The 18,932-nt window shown below is 47.0% G+C and overlaps 3 protein-coding genes across 4 annotated transcripts in view; 2 read left to right on the top strand and 1 right to left on the bottom strand.

Annotated features, from left to right (window-relative positions):
* DNTTIP1 (deoxynucleotidyltransferase terminal interacting protein 1) overlaps nucleotides 1–10,289 on the top strand; it is a 29,395-nt gene extending 19,106 nt beyond the window's left edge. Inside the window, exons 8-12 of the mRNA XM_008057936.1 lie at nucleotides 1,051–1,109; nucleotides 1,210–1,270; nucleotides 6,279–6,350; nucleotides 9,746–9,801; nucleotides 9,921–10,289. Coding sequence (XP_008056127.1) covers nucleotides 1,051–1,109; nucleotides 1,210–1,270; nucleotides 6,279–6,350; nucleotides 9,746–9,801; nucleotides 9,921–10,059 — 387 coding nt within the window. The 3' untranslated portion in view covers nucleotides 10,060–10,289. The remainder of the gene's footprint in view (nucleotides 1–1,050; nucleotides 1,110–1,209; nucleotides 1,271–6,278; nucleotides 6,351–9,745; nucleotides 9,802–9,920) is intronic.
* An 824-nt stretch (nucleotides 10,290–11,113) lies between these two features.
* On the top strand, nucleotides 11,114–15,306 carry UBE2C (ubiquitin conjugating enzyme E2 C). 2 transcript variants are annotated; one of them, XM_008057931.1, is made up of 6 exons: nucleotides 11,114–11,328; nucleotides 11,991–12,018; nucleotides 12,984–13,070; nucleotides 14,298–14,502; nucleotides 14,616–14,675; nucleotides 15,074–15,306. In XM_008057931.1, the coding sequence occupies exons 1-6, from the start codon at nucleotides 11,228–11,230 to the stop codon at nucleotides 15,130–15,132; spliced, it is 540 nt and encodes a 179-aa protein (XP_008056122.1). In that variant the 5' UTR covers nucleotides 11,114–11,227; the 3' UTR covers nucleotides 15,133–15,306. The 2 variants fall into 2 exon arrangements, with proteins under 2 accessions (XP_008056122.1, XP_008056123.1); XM_008057932.1 differs by lacking the exon at nucleotides 12,984–13,070.
* A 735-nt stretch (nucleotides 15,307–16,041) lies between these two features.
* The window catches only part of TNNC2 (troponin C2, fast skeletal type), a 5,932-nt gene continuing 3,041 nt past the window's right edge, over nucleotides 16,042–18,932 (bottom strand). Inside the window, exons 6-7 of the mRNA XM_008057935.2 lie at nucleotides 18,728–18,844; nucleotides 16,042–16,067 (exon numbers count right to left, since the gene is read on the bottom strand). Coding sequence (XP_008056126.1) covers nucleotides 16,042–16,067; nucleotides 18,728–18,844 — 143 coding nt within the window. The remainder of the gene's footprint in view (nucleotides 16,068–18,727; nucleotides 18,845–18,932) is intronic.

Genomic DNA, 18,932 nt, shown 5'->3' with positions numbered 1-18,932 from the left:
CTCTACTTTAAAACATGTATCTTGGCCAGACATAGTGGCTTACACCTATAATCCTAACATTTTGGGAGGCCGAGGTGAAAGGATTGCCTGAGCCCAAGGGTTCGAGACCAGCTTGGGTAATTTAGCAAGACCTCGTCTCTACAATAAGTCAAAAACTTAACCAGATGTGATGGTGCACACTTGTAGATTCAACTACTTAGAAGACTGAGGTAGTAGGATCACCTAAGCCTAGCAGGTGGAGGCTGTGGTGACTGTGAGCATGCCACTGCACTCTGACTCCAAAAAATTAAATTAAAATAAAATAAATAAAATACTGCTTTATGACAACAGCCTCTAAACTGCTCTCCCTGCCTGCAGTCTTGCCCTTCACATTCATTATTCACATTACTAGAAGGGTGAGCTACCTTTAAAGTAAATCTGATCCTTACTTCCAGTTTAGAGGCCTTCAGTGATTCCCCATTGCCTAGAGAAGAAATAAATTGCAACCCCTGAACATAGCCTACAAGGCCTTCAGCTCCTCTGAGCTTCTCTCTCTAGCCCCATCAATTGGCACTCCCTAATTTGTACTCTCTCCGTTAGCAGCACAGAATTCCTTGTAGTTTCTCCAGCATGCCAAGCCAGCTCTCACCTTCCTTTGCTCATGCTGCACTCTGTCTAGAATGCCTTTCCTCCTCTCCTCTACCCTGTCTAACTTGTGCTTACCTACCCTTTCAGAATTTACTTGGGAATTGCTTCCTTAAGGAAGCCTTCCTGGCTATATCCTTTCCTCTGGCACCCTTTACCCCCTGTACTTATCTGTCATTACCCCTTTGCATAATGGTATAACTGTACATATGTGTGTGGTGTTCTAGAGAACAGAGACTTTGTTACTCATCTCTTTATCCCCAGCATCTAACATAGGGTCTAGCATATTGTAAGATCAGTTTCTTGAGTAAAGTTTGTTGAACAGTGGACAAGGGTGGGGGTTAGGAAAGGGCAGGGGGAAGAACGTTTCTGCCCGCCCACCAGATTAAACCTCACCCTCAACCACTTCTCTATTTTTTTGCATAGTGGGACCCAGCTCGCCTGAATGAATCCACTACCTTTGTATTGGGATCTCGAGCCAACAAGTAAGTCTAAGAGCTTTGGTACTGATGGAGGAAACACTCAGAGGTCTACTACCAGGACTGCACCTTCTGGAACTCTTACCACTCATCTTTTACTTTTCAGGGCCCTGGGGATGGGGGGTACCAGAGGGAGAATCTACATCAAGCACCCACACCTCTTTAAGGTAAGTGAGTGCTGGGAGGTAAGCAGGCCATTGCATTGGGAGTAGAAGGCATTCTCTGTGCAGTATGACACAGCGAAACTTGAAACAGACACTGATCTGCAAGCCGGGACATCTGGGCTCTAGTTGCCCCTCTGCAATTTATTTTTATGTTTTGTGATTTACTCAGTCCTTCTGTGATCAGTAATAAAGCTACTTTCCGTGCTTGCTTATTGGGTTCCAAACACGGATTTAAATGCTACACTTACATTATCTCATGAGATATATACTATCATCCTTATTTTACAAATTCAAAAGAAGCAGACGAAAAAGGCTGAGTTATTGCCAGTGTTACTCAGCTGGTAAGTGGTGACCTTCAAATTCAGATCTGTCTTCACCAAAGCCTGAGCTCATAACCACTGCTTTATTCAGTTGTCTATAAAATAAAGAGATTGGAGTAAGACAGGATTCTACCCTTTTCAAGAAAGGGACGCCTCTCCTGAGAACACTGGGCTTTGGTCTCCACTGTTGGAGGAAATTATAAATGTATATGATAATTATATATATATGTGTATAATTTTTTGTGTATGTCATATGTGTATGTTTAATCTTAAATGATTTTGTGTTTTGTCAGTCACACAAGCACCTAAGTAGATTAGAAAAACAGTGTATGTGTGTTCCAGACACGTTTTTATGCATTGTATATAAGGCTTGATGCCCCTTGCCAGAACTGCACAGTTCCTTTGGGGTCCCAGCATCACTGGCTCTCTTGCACATTCTGTGCAAGTTAGCAAGTTCTTGGAAGGGCAGACCTTCTCACTCTTTTTTCCAGTCTGATATCCTAGGAGTCCAAAACCTAAACAATTTGCTTACTGGCTACTTCTCTCTTCATAACGTCTTCACTCCTGCAGTTCCCCTTACCTGGATGACTTTCCTGTCCTACCCTTATCTGTCTGACTGTTATTTAAGGTCAACCACCTCTAAGAGCCTTACTTGTATCATCCCCAAAATAGATACGCTCTTGGACCTATGTTGAATTCCCATTGCATGATAGTTAAAAGTATGGTTTCAAATATCCAGACATGGGAGACTGACGGAAAGATCTCTTGAGCCCAGGAGTTCAAAGCTATAGTGAGCTATGATTGTGCCACAGCACTCCAGCCTGGGCAACAAAGTGACACCCTATCCCTAAAAAACTTAAATTAAATTAAAATGTTGGCTGGGTGTGGTGGCTCACGCCTATAATCCCAGCACTTTGGGAGGCCAAGGTGAGAGGATTGCCTGAGCCCATGGGTTCGAGACTAGCCTGGGCAACTTGATGAGACCTCTTCTCTACAATAAATCAAAAAAAATTAGCCGGGCATGGTAGCACATGTCTGTGGTTCCAGCTACTTGGAAGGCTGAGGCAGAAGGATCACCTGAGCCCAGCAGGTCGAGGCTGTGGTGGGCAACAGAGAGAGACTCCGACTCAAATAAATAAATAAATAAAATGTTTAAGAAGTGGGAGCAATAATAGACCAGCTCCTTAGGGCTAATTAAGAGAGAGTGCAGCAAAGCACCCAGCATAATGCCTGGCACAAGTAAGGGTTCAGTAAATGTTAATCATTATTGTTAACATAGTTTCCCAATTCTAAAATCCACCATTTGTAATAAACTCCCATCTCACACTCTCATTACTAGTGAATATTATCTCCTTTTTATTCTTTCAGTCTAATAAGTGAAGGAAAATTTTTTTTTCTTTTTTTTTTTTTTTTTTTTTTGAGTTGGAGTCTCACTCTCACCCAGGCTGGAGTGCATTGGCCGCTCCCAGCCACCACAGCCTCGCCCTGCTGGGCTCCAGCGATCCTTCCGCCTCAGCCTTCCAAGTAGCTGGAACTACAGGCGCGGGCTACCACGCCCAGCTAATTTTTTGATTTATTGTAGAGATGAGGTCTCTTGCCCAGGCGGGTCTCGAACCTGCGGGCTCAGGCAATCCACTCACCTCAGCCTCCCCAAGTAAGGGATTACAGGCTGAGCCACCGAGCCCGGCTGTGAAGGGAAATTTTTTACTTGATGTTTTTCTATTAATGATTGTAAGTATCTTTTCAGTTATTTAGAATCGATTTGTATTTCTTCTGTAAACTGCCTATATCTTTTGTCCATTTTTCTGTCCCTTAAAAGGCATTTTTTAAATTTTTCTTTTCCTTTTTTTAGATTATAGAAATATAAACCCATTCTGGTAAAAAGACAATACACAGGAGATAATAGAGAGCAAAACACAAGATACTCCCTTTACTTCCAACTCACTCTCTTGGTCACCAGCAACCACAGTAGTAACCATCCTCAGTCCCCTCCATACACGCATATGCATGTGTGTCCTTGCCCTTTAATAACTTTTGCTGGGTGGGTGCGGTGGCTCACACCTATAGTCCTAACACTTTGGGCAGCTGAGAGGATTGCCTGAGCCCACGAGTTCAAGACCAGCCTAGGCAACTTGAGACCTCGTCTCTACAATAAACCAAAAAATTAGCCGGGCTTCATGGCACATGCCTGTAGTTCCAGCTACTTGGAAAGCTGAGGCAGAAAGATTGCCTGAGCCTAGCAGATCGAGGCTGCGGTGGCTGTGAGCGTGCCACTGCACTCCAGCCTGGATAACAGAGGGAGACTCCAACTCAAAAAAAAGAAAAATACTATTTTGCTGATGTTATTGCTATTGTATTATACATATTGTCTAATTTTTTTTCACTCAAGAATTTATTCATTTATCGGACAGATATTTATTGAATGCCCATTATTTGCCAAGAACCCTCTCACGGCTAGGCACAGTGGCTTATGCCTATAATCCCAACACTGTGGGAAGCGAGGCAGGAAGATTGCTTGAACTCAGGAGTTCAAGACCAGCCTAGGCAATATAGTGAAACCTTATCTCTACAAAAATATAGAACCTTCTCACAAAGTACTGGAGGTAGAACAGTGAACAAAACAGACAATTCCTTTCCCTCATAGAGTACATTCTAGTGCAGGACAAACTAGGATGGTAAGCCTATAGCCTGGTTAGTCTGGTTTGATCCATTTCAGGCTTTTTATGCTTAAAGAATTGTAAAAAGAAGAAACAACAGATGTACATGGCCAGCAAAGCCTAATACTTACCAACTGAACTTTTAAAGAAAAAGTCTGCTGACCACTGTAAATATGGTAGATAATATCTTAGAGATTACAGGCATGAGCCACTGCACCAGATCAATTTACACTATTAAGTTAAATCTTCCTCACTTTATTTTTAACAACTGTATAGAGTTCATAGAATAGATAATCTTGTGCCAGTGCAATGGCTCACACCTATAATCCCAGCGCCTTGGGAGGCTGAGGTGAGAAGGACTGCTTGAGCTTAGGAGTTCAAGACCAACCTGGACAACACAGTGAAACCTCATCTCTACAAACAATCAAAAAACTAGCCCAGTATGATGCATACACCTATAGTTCCAGCTACTTGGGAGGCTGAGGTGGAAGGACCGCCTGATCCCAGGAAGTCAAGGCTGCAGTGAGCCATGATTATGCCACTACACTCCAGCGTGGGCAACAAAGTGAAACCCTGACTCCAAAAAAAAAAAAAAAAAAAAAAGGGTAATCCTTAATTTATTTAATCACTCCCCTATTGTTTTTTTAACATTTTGTTGTTATAAACAATGCTACACCAAACACCCTTGTGTATACACGGGGTAGTTGTGAAGAGTAAATTTCTGGAAATGGTACTGCTGGCTCCAAGAGCACACACTTTTAAATTTATACTTATATTACTTGGGAAGTTAGAAATAAATATTTAAACAGCCCAGATTTTTTAGCCAGGTCTCTTTTTCAAATATTCTACCTATTTTAAGCACTTATATGTCGGATACTATATTTAGCACTTTTTATGCACTGTCTCATGTATTCTTAACAACAAACCTGGCAGGCAACACTCTCACAGCTGTCCTGCCCATTGTGCCCTTCACAACGTATCTTCCCTTTAATAAATCTACCTTTCTTAATTTAAAAAAAAAAAAAAAACTATTAGTATTAAGACTCTCCATTTTACAAAGTTTACAAATAGGAAATTGAGTCTTAAGGAAATTAGTGCTCCAATTTACACCATCTAAAACCTCTGTCTGGTTTCTGGCAGAAACTATAATTTAAGCCTTATTTGTAACTCTAAAACCAGGATCTTAACCATGTTGCTATTTTGCCTCCCCCACTACATGAGGTGTTCTGAGGTTTTGTTGGTTTTGTTGTTGTTTGTTTTATAGAGACAAGGTCTCACTATATTGCCCAGGTTGGTCTCAAATTCCTGGGCTCAGGCAATTCTCCTCAGCCTCTCAAAGTGCTGGGATTATAGGTGTGAGCCACCGTGCCCAGCCCTGATTTTTGTTTTAGAAAATATGGTCACTATCAGCCGGGCACAGTGACTCATGCCTATAATCCCAGCACTTTGAAAGGCCAAGGCAAGAATATCACTTGAACCCAGGAATTTGAGACCAACCTGGGCAACATAGTGAGACCTCGCCTCTACAAAAAAATGAAAAAATTAGCTAGGTGTGGTGATGCATGCCTGTAGTTCCAGTGAGAGGCTGAGGCAGAAGGATCACCCAGGAGGTTGAGACTGCATTATGCTGTGACTATGCCACAATACTTTAGCCTGAGTGACAGTGAGACCCTGACTCAAACAAAAAATGGTTACCATAATAATCAGGTTTTATAAGCTACCTCAGATCATCTCAGCTCTAAAATGGTGGTTACCAGTCCACCAGTTGCCTGGGATGCTATGTTTTGAGAAAGGAAGGGAACAGGGATTAGAAGTGAAGTATACTAAATCTCTAAGAAATGGGTTCCATGGCCTGGCATACTAGACTTGCCTCAGCTTGCTCTGAAGAGATTAGTGAGCTTTCTACACCCACCAAACTAGGACATGGACTTATTAGGAAAAACTGCTCAAGGGCCAAGAGTATGCTCTGGGACCAAATGAGAAAAACCCCTTCTACTAGGCTAATGTCGCCCTCTGTAACTTCATCCCTCACAGTATGCAGCTGACCCCCAGGACAAGCATTGGCTGGCTGAGCAGCATCATATGCGGGCAACAGGGGGAAAGATGGTAAGTATCATTTGCATGTGCCACTCTGCCAAAGACCACCCTCAGCCTAGGAACCAGGATTCTGGTTGTTGGTGACAGTTTACCTCCAAATCTGGGAGTCTCCGAAAGCCTGATGGAAGTGGGAAGGAAGACTTATAAGCCCCATTCCTTCATGCTAAAGAGCAGGTTGTAATCCCTGGATTCCCTTCCCTATCCCTAGGTCTCCCTCTGCCCCCTCACCTTTCCACTCCATCCCTCTAGGACTACATATTTGGATCACGTTAGCTGTGCATAGGAATGACAGGTATAAGACACAATATTACTTATCCCTCATGTGCCCATTGATAGATTTCACTCGTTGATCACAACACTCTTTCATCAGACTTAGATAAAAAATCTTTTGAGCCAGGTGCGGTGGCTCATGCCTATAATCCCAGCACTTTGGCAACCCTGAGATTATGGGTTCTAGACTAGCCTGGGCAACTTGGTGAGACCTTGTCTCTACAATAACTCAAAAAAATTAGCCGGGCGTGGTGGCACATGCCTGTGGTTCCAGATACTTGGAAAGCTGAGGTGGAAAGATCACCTGAATCCAGCAGATTAAGGCTGCGGTGGCCGCCACTGCACTTCAGCATGAGTGACAGAGTAAGACCCCTACTCAAAAAGAAATCTTAACACAGTACTCCAGAAAGCATCCCTTGTCAACAGGAGTTAGCTCATGCAATGAAATGTGTTTGCCACACCTGGCAGCCCCTTCCAGACTCAACCTCAAAGACTTCTCAGAGCATATCAAGCAGCAACCTTAGGAAAATCATTGTTGCATGTGTTCTAAAACTATTGTGGAGGGCTTTGTCCATCACATGCAGTGTCCCTTACCTGAGGACTCACTTAATCCCACTGCTGGTACTGCTCATATCAGGATCTAAATGCTTTGCAAACTAGTAAGCCAACTGCTTTTTGGCAGTGAAAGCTTTATTTTATTTTACCACTATGTTTATGCCCACACTTTATTTCAAAAAATATTTCCTAAAGCTTACCACCAATACAGTGTAACATAGAATAAGTAAGAAATAAATGAGGCAGAGAGGAAAGACAAGACCTAAAATTCCTAGGCAGCGTGGCTCATGCCTGTAATCCTAGCACTTGGGGAGGCAGAAGTGAGAGGATTGCCTGAGCCCAGGGATTTGAAACCAGCCAGGACAATTTGATGAGACCTCGTCTTTACAATAAATCAAAAATTAGCCGGGCCTGGTGGCACATGCTTGTAGTTCCAGCTACTTGGAAAGCTGAGGAGGAAAGATCACCTGAGCCCAGCAGGTCGAGGCTGCAGTAGCTGTGAGCATGCCACTGCACTCCAGCCTGAGCAACAGAGTGAGACTCTAACTTGGAGGGAAAAAAAGACCTAAAATTAAGTCACCAGCAAGATGTGGCTTTAAAAGTTGTTTTTAATTGCTGACCTGGGAGACCTGTACACTTCTATAGGTGTTTGCAAGTTCAGCTGTAGGCCCCTCTCAAGGACACCTGACCTGTAGCCTGGTTGGTTCACAGTACCTATACGATGAAGATAGTCAAATTACTCACGGAGACACAATTATTCCTATCTCTAAGACTAGAAAGAAAATCTTACACAGAAAACTTTCTCTTTTTTTTTTTTTTCGGTTGAAGTCTCACTCCATCGCCCAGGCTGGCATGCAATGGCACACTCATTGCCTCGACCTGCTGGGCTCAGGCGAGTCTTCCACCTCGGCCTTCCAAGTAACCGGAACTACAGGTGTGTGCTACCATGCCCAGCTAATTTTTTAATTTTATTGTAGAGACGAGGTCTCACCATGTTGCCTAGGCTGGTCTCGAACCCACGGGCTCAGGCAGTCTTCTTGCCTCAGCCTCCCAAAGTGCTGGAACTACAGGCTTGAGCCACCACATCTGGCCCAGAACACTTTCTAATGTGGTGAACTAACATCTTCTACATGGAAAGCTGACAAGAGGGCCCTCACCCACCACAGACCATGGCATTGTGCCAGATCAGTTCTATAGGTCCAGGACAATACAACCCAATACTAGATGGCAATGTAGTTTATCATGTTTTCTTTATTGCCACAGAGCGCAAAACCAAATTATCTCAGTCCTCAGAATTAGCATATATGGCTCCTTTTCCTGATTCCTGTTTCCGTGCATATTTTGCTAGCTCTCTTGCCACTTTGTCATAAGCTACTTAGGGCCCTTTTTTTTTTTTTTTTGAGTCAGATTGTCACTCTGTCACCCAGACGAGAGTGCAACGACACGCTCACAGCCACCACAGCCTCGACCTGCTGGGCTCAGGCGATCCTTCCTTTCACCTCAGCCTTCCAAGTATCTGGAACCACAGGCATGCGCAACCACACCCGGCTAATTTTTTTTGAGTTATTGTAGAGACAAGGTCTCACCAAGTTGCCTAGGCTAGTCTAGAACCCATAAGCTCAGGGTTCCCAAAGTGCTGGGATTATAGGCATGAGCCACCATGCCTGGCTTATCAGGTCCTTTTTTAAAAGAGGAGGAGGCTAGCAGGGCGCTGTGGCTCACGCCTATAATCCCAGCACTTTGGGAGGCTGAGGTGAATGGATTGCCTGAGCCCAGGGTTCGAGACCAGTCTGGGCAACTTGGTGAGACCTCATCGCTGCAGTAAATATATAAATAAGTAAATAGCTGGGCACTGTGGCACACACTTGCAGTTCTAGCCATTTGGAAGGCTGGTCAAGGCTGCAGTGACCATGAGCGTGCCATTCACTGCACTCTACTCCAGCTTGGTGACAGTGAGACTCCGACTCAAAAAAAAAAAAAAATGCTGGGTGCAGTGGCTTCAGCCTGAGCAACAAAGTGAGACACCAACTCAAAAAAAAAAAAACTAAATAATCTAGCCTGGCCCAGTGGCTCATGCCTGAAATCCCAGCACTTTGGTAGGCAAGAAGATTACCTTAGCCTGGGGGTTTGAGACCAGCCTGAGCAACATGGCGAGACCTCGTCTCTACAATAAATCAAAAAATCGGCCAGACATGGTGGCACATGCCTGTGGTTCCAGCTACTTGGAAGTCTGAGGTGGAAGGATTACCTGAGCCCAGCAGGTCAAGGCTGCAGTGGCCCTGAGCATGCCACTGTACTCCAGCCTGGTCAACAGAGTGAGACTCCAACTCAAAATAGAAATAATAATTTAGTCACCAGTCCCTACTCTTCCATCTGTAAAGTGTCTATTTGAGGAAAAGATTTTCTGAAGAGAACCATTCCCCAGTCTCTCCTTTCTTACTTCCCCCTACTAAATTATAAACTACACCCCCCGCCCCTACTAGCAGATCCTACATTAAGCAGATATTTAATAAAGTGTTAACTGAGTTGGAGTAAAACTAATCAGAGGCAGTGACCACTCTCCCTTGCTCCTGCCCCAGGCCTATCTCCTCATTGAGGAGGACATCCGGGACCTTGCTGCCAGCGATGACTACAGGTAATACCAGTGGATCGATCTCCTGTCCCCTCACCTCCCCACTGCCTCAAAAGTATCTCTGTTGAGGCAGGGCCTACATTCTCACTTGCTTCAACTTCCCTCCTCCATATCTGTTCCAGAGGATGCCTGGACCTGAAGTTAGATGAACTAAAATCCTTTGTCCTACCCTCCTGGATGGTTGAGAAGATGCGAAAGTACATGGAGACACTACGGACAGAGAATGAGCATCGTGCTGTTGAAGCACCTCCGCAGACCTGAGGCCAGGCCCCCTGACTACACTTGGCAGCCTGCCTCCAAGACCCTCCCCTCATGGCTGAGGCCACTGCTGGGACTCCTTCCTACGTGGATCTCAGCGGCATTAAGCTGTGCCTGAGCTAGTTTATAGTGACTCACAGCAGAGTACCCTCAGACTGGCATGTGATTCTATATTTGTAAAGTTATTGGGATAAGAAGCGATTAAACAGTTTGTAATAAACACAGATGGTGAGCCTGCTGTGCCGTCTGCCTTGTGGGGGTTGACAGAAGAACATTAAGGGCTCTGGAAGAAGTGGGTGTAGGGGGAAAGGACCAGATAACCCTCCCCCATCACAGTATAGACCTAGGCTTGATGAGACCTAGCTTGGAACACCATATACTTTGCCAGTCTGTCCTGTCCCTCTAGATCGCTTCTTCACCCAACTAACGTAAGGATGTGGCAGAGTGTGATGGTTAGTCCCGTGAGAGTTAGATTACAGACCATATGAAAAATACAGAGGTGGCTTTTGTTACCCCATTTTACATATAGACACTATGTACCTGCCCAAAGTCACAGAGCAAACCAGTTGGAAAGGCAGAATATAAACATAAGTTTTCTAACCAGGGAGCCTGCTGCTGTGGCCATCAGCCTCTAGTTTTTTCCCCCCGCTAAGATTTTCAGATACTTGGGACCTCTACAGAGTTTTCCAGGCCATTATAATGAGGCAAGGAGCAGAGGTTTCCGGTTTGGGGGAAGGGTAAATTGGATTGGAGACACTCCCTCTCCCAGGGAGAAGGGATCAGGGCTGGGCGTGTGTTCCGCGCATACCGAGCAGTTTGACTTTAAGGGACTTCGTCCCACGTGGACTTGTTCTTGGCCCTTTGATGGTCGGCGTTTTCCAAAGGCTACCAATCCGCTGAAGTTTCGTTAATTAATGGCAGACTTTTCTGCCAATCGGTCGTCAGAAGCGGCATTCCCGCCGGCCAATAGTGGTGTGCTGCTGGGTGGATCTACCAGTTGCGCAGCAACAGAGCACTTCGGCGCGTCCCATTGGCTGGATCAAACCCAAGCGAGCTACTGATTGGTCGACGCTACCGACGAGTTACAATTCAAACGCGGGCGGGCGGGCCCACGGCCCTGCAGTTGCAATCGTGTTCTCTGAGTTCCTGTCTTCCTGCCAGCGCCTCCCGGATGGCTTCCCAAAACCGCGACCCAGCCGCCGCCAGCGTCGCCGCCGCCCGGAAAGGAGCCGAACCTAGCGGGGGCGCCGCCCGGGGCCCCGTGGGCAAAAGGTGAGTGATACAGAGGTTAACACTCGCCGGGTCTGGCATACCCTGGGCATTGGGACCCCGAGCGAGGACTTCTGGGACCCCCACCTCCTTCTGGAGAGGGCAGATACGCGGGTGCCGGAGACTAGCCCCAGGAGCTTGAGTCTGGTATGTCCTGAGCATTGGGGTGGAGGGCGAAGACCTCTGGGATCCCCACCTCCTGGAGCGGGCAAGATTTGGGAGAAGGGACACGACAGGAGCTCGGACTAACTCTATAAGGACCTCCCGTTCTCTTTGAAGAAGAGAAAACGAAGGACAGGAGGGCAGGGATGCTGCTAGGCTCCTCCAGGAGTGGGCCAAGATGAAGATGAGCAGGAACCCTCTGTAACTTGGTGGTGGGGACACGGGGAAGGGAAGAAATCGAGGTCGGGCCCGGGGAGAAACGCCAAAGCAGGGAGAATTAAGAACATGTCAGAATCATTCTGAGGGACCCTGGAATTAGGGAGACTGAGGACTCACTAGGACCCCCTTTGTGGAGCCGGTGAGTGTACCCTGAGCTGAGTCTGACATTGGGGAAGTGGGGAAAGAAACCTGCCTGACAGCGCCTCCTGATACACGTGGAAGTTGATGCTCCACCTGGAGCCCTGGCCTAGACTCCCAGGTAACTTCGAATGCCCCTTTTGCAGGCTACAACAGGAGCTGATGACCCTCATGGTGAGTGACACCGAGCGCCCAGATCCCCAGCCCATTGGTCCATCTCCCACCCAATTATCAGTCTCCTTTCCCACCTCTGCCTTTTTGCCAGACAAAAGGGTAAGAAGATGAGTAGAATTTGCTCTTCTGGGACAAAAGTTCATACACTTCACCTACACCTTTTCTTCCAGCGGTCTCTCCTCCCAATGCTGTGCCCCCACAATGATATCTCTAAAACACAACTCCCCCAAGTCATGCAAGGCCTTTCCTGTCCTGTCTGTCCCTACTTCCTGACCCAAGTTTTACCATCACACCCAATCCTCACCCCCACCCTTCTTGGTATTTCTAGTCCTGTCAAACCTTGGAATACCCCCTAAATGTCTTTCTCTTTCTCCTTGTGTGGTCTTTTTATTTTATTTTTCTTCACTGGCCTGTCCTTGACCTTGAACTGTAGTGTTATTTTTGGTTTTTTTAAAATTCTTTAGTTGAGCCTTTGTGATGTATGTTAAATAAATATGTTTTAGTTGGTTGTTTTGTACAAGTTACCTTGTAGTTATCCTAGGGTTGGAAGTGCTCAGGGTAGTGCTTTGAGTGCCATATTAGCCCTGAACATTCAACTCAGATCTTTCAGTACCCATATTATATATCTTCCTAGTCTATAAATAGTCTCTGGGCTTTTTATATAACTGCACTTAATAGCATGTTTAATCGAATTTCCAGCAATCAACAAGATTGTGGGTAAAAGCTGCCTCTGTTTCCCTGTACATCCCCTCCTTCCTTAGCCTGGCCATGAAATCTGTAAGCCCAATACTCTTCCCCAGAAGGGCACATTCAGCCCAAGAATCTAATCACTTTCTCAGAAAAACCTATCAATTTGGTCTGGTTGCTTTATTTTAGATCAGTGTGATGAGATTACAAGGAAAGGGGCTTACCCACTGACTCCCTTTGCTATGCCCTGCAGTTCAGCAAATGTGTTTCCTCTCCAGATGTCTGGTGACAAAGGAATTTCTGCTTTCCCTGAATCAGACAACCTTTTCAAATGGGTGGGAACCATTCATGGAGCAGCTGGAACAGTAAGTATAGGGTTGTGGTGGGTGTGTGTGACTATGCTGCATCTGGGGAAAGGTGGGAGGTGAGATCAAATAAGAGGCCAGGCAAGGTGGTTCATGACTGTAATCCCAACACTTTGGGAAGCTGAGGTGGGAGGCTTGCTTGAGTCCAGGAGTTCAAGACCAGCCTAGGCAGTCTACAGAAATGGACCTCTTCTTTACAAACATCAAAATATTACCTAGGTGTGGTGGTATGTAGTCCCAGCTATATGTGAGGAACACTTGAGCCCAGGAGGTCAAGGCTGTAGTGAGCCATGATTGTGTCACTGCACTCCAGCCTGGGCTACAGAGTGAGATCCTGGCTCAAAAAAATAATGCTGGGCACGATGGTTCACACCTGTAATTCAGCACTTTGGGAGGCCAAGGCAAGGATTGCTTGAGCCCAGGAGTCCCAGGCCAGCCTAGGCAACATGCCGAGACTTAGTCTCTACAATAAAATTTAAAAATTAGCCAGGCATGGTGGTGCACGCCTGTAGTCCCAGCTACTCAGGATGCTAAGGCGAAAGGATCTCCTGAGCACAGCAAGTCAAGGCTGTGGCTGAGCCATAACTGTGCCACTGCACTCCAGAATAGGCTCAGAGTGAGACCCTGGCTCAAAAAAATAATGCTGGGCACAGTGGCTCATGCCTGTAATCCCAGCACTTTGGGAGGCCAAGGCAAGGATTGCTTGAGTGCAGGAATTCCAGACCAGCCTAGACAACATGCCAAGACCTATTCTCTACGGTAAAATAAAAATTTACCAGGTGTGGGGTGCATTCCTGTAGTCCCAGCTACTTAGGAGGCTGAGGCGGAAAGATCACCTGAGCCCAGCAAATCAGGGTTGTGGTTGAGCCATGATCGTTCCACTGCATACCAGCCTGGGCTACAGAGTAAGACCCTGGATCAAAAAAGTCAGAAGTCCAGATCTATGTCTAATCTCCTAATTTTTACATGTTACTGACTAATATTCTAATTGGACTAAAGCACAGCTATAGTATCCCACAGGATGCCAATTTCTAACCCTTAACCCAAAGAATTACTGTTGTCTCCACCAGAAAAGAGGAAAGCACCAGAACAAGCTTAATACTTTGTCTACTATCCAGTCCCAGACAGAAATTCAAAAGGTCCTAGCAAGCCCACATTAGGGGTTTGTGTTGCAGTATGAGGCCTGGGTGGTGAAGCTTACTGCCTGCCTAATTCTCCAAATGCCAGGTGTATGAAGACCTGAGGTATAAGCTCTCTCTGGAGTTCCCCAGTGGCTACCCTTACAGTGCGCCCACAGTGAAGTTCCTTACGCCCTGCTACCACCCCAACGTGGACACCCAGGGTAACATCTGCCTGGACATCCTGAAGGATAAGTGGTCTGCCCTCTATGACGTGAGGACCATCCTGCTCTCCATCCAGAGCCTGCTAGGAGGTGACTTAAGAGACCACCCCTCCCTGCATGCAACCTGGGAACCTGTCAGGACCCCCCTGAGTCAACCCCTTCTACCCTCCTGACCTAATCATTCTCTTTCTCTTCATCCACAGAACCCAACATCGATAGCCCTTTAAACACACATGCTGCCGAGCTCTGGAAAAACCCCACAGGTGAGTCCTTCATCCCTGAGCACAGGGTGATCCCTCCCTAAAGGCTCCCTCAAACAGAAGGATTCCAGTAACTTGGGACTAGGTTAGGGGTCAGGGTCAACCTACTTCTGCCTCTGCCTAGTGCTCCTGTTTGCTATTACAAACATGGGGAAATTAGCCCCTTCCACGTGAGCACGGGCCAAGGGTTTTTTTAAGAAGAGTGCCTTGCCTGTGGTCTCCCCGAAAGCCAGACCCTTCTGGGAGAGCTGAACAGGTAGGTGGCAGCATGGGGAGAATCTGTTGTGCTAGGAAGCCAGTCCCTCCCCAACCACCTTTGCATCCCTGGTCAGGCTGCCCTCTTGCCCACCTTAACTCTTCCTGTCCCCAACACTCACCGAGACCTGCCTGTTCTCTTCCAGCTTTTAAGAAGTACCTGCAAGAAACCTACTCAAAGCAGGTCTCCAACCAGGAGCCCTGACCTGGGCCATTCAGCCTCTCCTGTGTCGTATTTTATTTTATCTTTTCCTTAGATGGTCTGTCCTTTCCTTGATCTTGAGCTGTGGTGTTATATTTGTTTTGTTTGTTTTTTAAATTAAGTCTTTGGTTGAACCCTTGTGATGTATATTAAATAAATATGTTTTAGTTGTTTTTTTCCTACGAGTTGCTGACTTGCAGTTACCCTAGGGATGGAAGTGCTCAGGGTAGGAGAAGGTCAAGCTTAAGGCCTGGACTTTTGCCCTGTTCCTCTCTAGGGGTGGACGCAGCTATAGGGTTGAGCAGCAGGGTGACTAGGATTTGTTCCCTTGTGACCTTAGTTATTTTGCCTGCATCTGTTTAGTCTATAAAATGGGTATCACAATAATGCCTTTGTGGAGTTGTAACATGTGCCAGGAATGTTAATGAATGCTAAAGCTGCACCCTCAGCTGTGTTGCAGATGACACTGAACCAAACCTTAGGCTGAAACTCACTCTATAGCAATAGAAGGAACGTGTGTATTGGAGAGGACCAGCTATCCATTTTCTGACATGTTCTGCCCTGAAAAAGGTCACCCAACAGCAGGTCTAAGGAAACAGCCAGGGAAAATATCCCTTCCCCAGCAGGACTCCAAGAACTGAACTCTGGACTTCGGGTCCTAGTCCGGGTCTTCAAGGAGACACGTTCACCTGCTCCATATCCACTGGCCCAGGTCCCCAATCCCTTGGGCTTCCTGCTGGCCTGCCACAGGCTCAGGTCTTTGAACCCCTAGAGGAAACACCCATGCTGTCCAGCTGGGTACCCCCAGGGGGAAAAGCAGGTTGATGAACCCGGCCCAGGTCCTGAAGGAAGATATCAAAGATGGAGAAATAGCACCCAGGTACACTCCAACCTTGCACTCAACTCCTTCAGCTATGCCAGCAGCTGGTTGTGCAGGCCTGAGGGGAAGAGAAAGAGGCAACAGGAGAGATTCTCATCTACCTCTTCCTCTTAACTTTGCTAGCATAGGACCCTCTCCTCTGCCCTGTGTCCCCCACCAAGTAGCCGCCTATAAAAAACGTTGGAGTTGTCAGGTCTGGGTTGGCAGTTGGGTATCTTCATGTCTACAATTGTGCTCTTAGGCCAGGTGTGGTGGTTCAAATCTGTAATTCTGGCACTTTGGGAGGACAATGCGAGAGAATTGCCTGAGCCCAAGAGTTTGAGACCAGCCTGGGCAAATTGACAAGACCTCAGTTCTACAATAAATCAAAAAATAGTTGGGCATAGTGGCATACACCTGTGGTGCCAGCTACTTGGAAGGCTGAGGTAGAAGGATTGCCTGAAGCAAGCAGATTGAGGCTGCAGTGGCCATGAGTGTGCCACTGCACTCCAACCTGGGTGACAGTAAGACTCCTGCTCAAAAAGAAAAAAAAACTTAGGCTTTATCTTGAGGGCAACAGGAAGCTAATGAAGCCTTGAGCAGGTCAGTGATATGATCAGATGCTTTTTTTAGAAAGATCTTGCTGGCTGGGGAGTAGTGAATGACAGAAAGGGGATTAAAGGGGATTATTAAGAGTCAGGTAAGCAATGGTGGTGAGTGGGCATGGGAGAGGGGAGATGGGATGGCAAGGAGACAGAAGGTAGCAGGACACTGAGTAATCAGGTGGAGAAGGAATGTGAGGACTCCTGCCTTGGGCTTCAACCTCAGAGTTCCATCCCTGAAATGGGGAACACAAGACAATAAGATGGAGGGGGTCTCATCAGTTTAGGGTAGGGCCATTTGAAGAGCTCCAGACAACCAGATAGAAATGTCAACAGGTAGATGCTACCACAGTTAAGAGCCTTGCCCTCTGCCCACCACATAGCGATAGTATCTAGATTCTTATCTGTGAAACTGTGTACTTCACCTCCAGAGGCCTTGTTTCCAACTGTAAAATGGAGACAATAATAGCATCTGAGCCAGGCTCGGTGGCTCAGCCTGTAATCCCGTGCCTTTGGGAGGCTGAGGTGAGTGGATTGCCTGAGCCCGCAGGTTCGAGACCCACCTGGGCAGCGAGACCTCATCTCTACAATAAATCAAAAAATCAGCCGGGGTAGTAGCACATGCCTGTAATTCCAGCTACTTGGAAAGCTGAGGCGGAAGGATCGCCGGAGCCCAGCAGGTCGAGGCTGCGGTGGCTGGGAGCAGCCACTGCACTCCAGTCTGGGCGACAGAGTGAGATTCCAACTCAAAAAATAATAATAATAATAGCATCTGCCTCTAGGGGTGTTGTAAGGATGAATGAGACAACCTCTATAAGGTACACAGTAGGCACTCAATAAATAGTGATAATTACTAAACCCAGCACTGATCCTGACTGGAAATAAAAACGGGAACAAGGCCAGGGGCAGTGGCTCAGGCAATCCTCTCGCTGAGGTGAGAGGATTGCCTGAACCTACAGCCTTGAGACCAGCCTTGGCAACCTGGTGAGACCTCATCTCTACAATAAACCAAAAATTAGCTGGGCAGGGTGGCACATGCCTGTAGTTCCAGACGCTTGGAAGGTTGAAGCGTGAGTGTGCCACTGCACTCCAGCCTGAGCAACAAAGTGAGACTCCAACTAAAAAAAAAACAAAAAACTGGGGAACATATAAATGGGATTAAAAGGAAGAAGAGAAAAGGATGGAGATGGGAGGGAGAAAGCTGTAGCAATGAATTTGGATAATAGTGTTCAGAGTTTCAAGATGATGATAATGATTTTAATAATAGGTAGCATGTATTAAATGCTTGCTGTGTGCCAGGCACTGTTCCAAGCACTAACACACTAACTTGTTCTCACAGCCCTATTATAACTATCATTTCCATTTTACAGATGAAGAAACTGAGGCACAGAGTGGTCTGTCACCAGCAGTGACAATTCAAATTCAAGCAGCCTGACTGTCAAGCTAAACTACTAGCTATAATCTGACACCCATTATGTACAAAGAGCTATAGGGGATGGATTCAGTGGGGACAGGGTTCAAGGGAGGAGAAGGTATCTGAGTTGGGTCTTGAAGGCTGAAGAATTTGCAGGTTTATAAGAGGGGGAAGGGCATTCCAGGAATGGTGAATCGCATGTGCAAAGAGGTCCAAGGGCCTGAAAATGCACCCAGGTACCTATCAGGAATAAATTGTCCAGTGTGACTGGAGCCCAAGGGTTATGTATGGGAAAGGAGGGAAGGAGGAAGGAAGATTTGGATTTGTTTCTGGTAGGCAATGGAGAGTCTTTCAACAGGGGAGGGGCCCGGTCAGATACCCTTTCAGTTAGATCAGGCTGATGGTCCTCTGTCAAGTGCACTGGAGGCAAAGACAGGGATCCGGTTCCAAATGAGACAGGAACCCCCATCACGGCCGTGTGCCCTACCCTCCCCTACCACCGCCAGTGGTGGAGCGCCTAATAAGCCCGGGGATGAACATATGTAGAAGGTCAAGCAGAAACAAGGCTGACTGACATGGACCCTCCCCTCCCCCCCAGCCCAGTAGCCTGCGGTAGGTGGCAACTCCGACACCCAAGACCCAAAGATTCCAGAAAAGAAGGACGGTGGGGAAGTGGGGACGTCTCACAGCTCTCCCCGGATCCTAGCCTCCTCGCACCCTCACCCTGCCCGCTGTCCCGAGCTCCCTGCGCGGCCGCAGGCTCACCCCGACTCAGCTCGACGAAGCCCTGCACCTCCACCTCCACCACCAGGCGCAACCCCCGCCCACGCCCAGCGCCAGCTGCTGGGAGAGGGCCGCGAACCCGCGGAGCGCGTCCAGCACCGCCCGCTCCCTTCCCCGTCCAGCCGCTTAGACGGCCTCTCCCCGG

Source organism: Carlito syrichta, unplaced genomic scaffold, assembly GCF_000164805.1.
Source record: "Carlito syrichta isolate Samal-C Ts95f unplaced genomic scaffold, Tarsius_syrichta-2.0.1 Scaffold303154, whole genome shotgun sequence".
Classification (NCBI taxonomy): Eukaryota; Metazoa; Chordata; class Mammalia; order Primates; family Tarsiidae; genus Carlito; species Carlito syrichta.
This window is presented reverse-complemented; position numbering and strand designations above follow the sequence as displayed.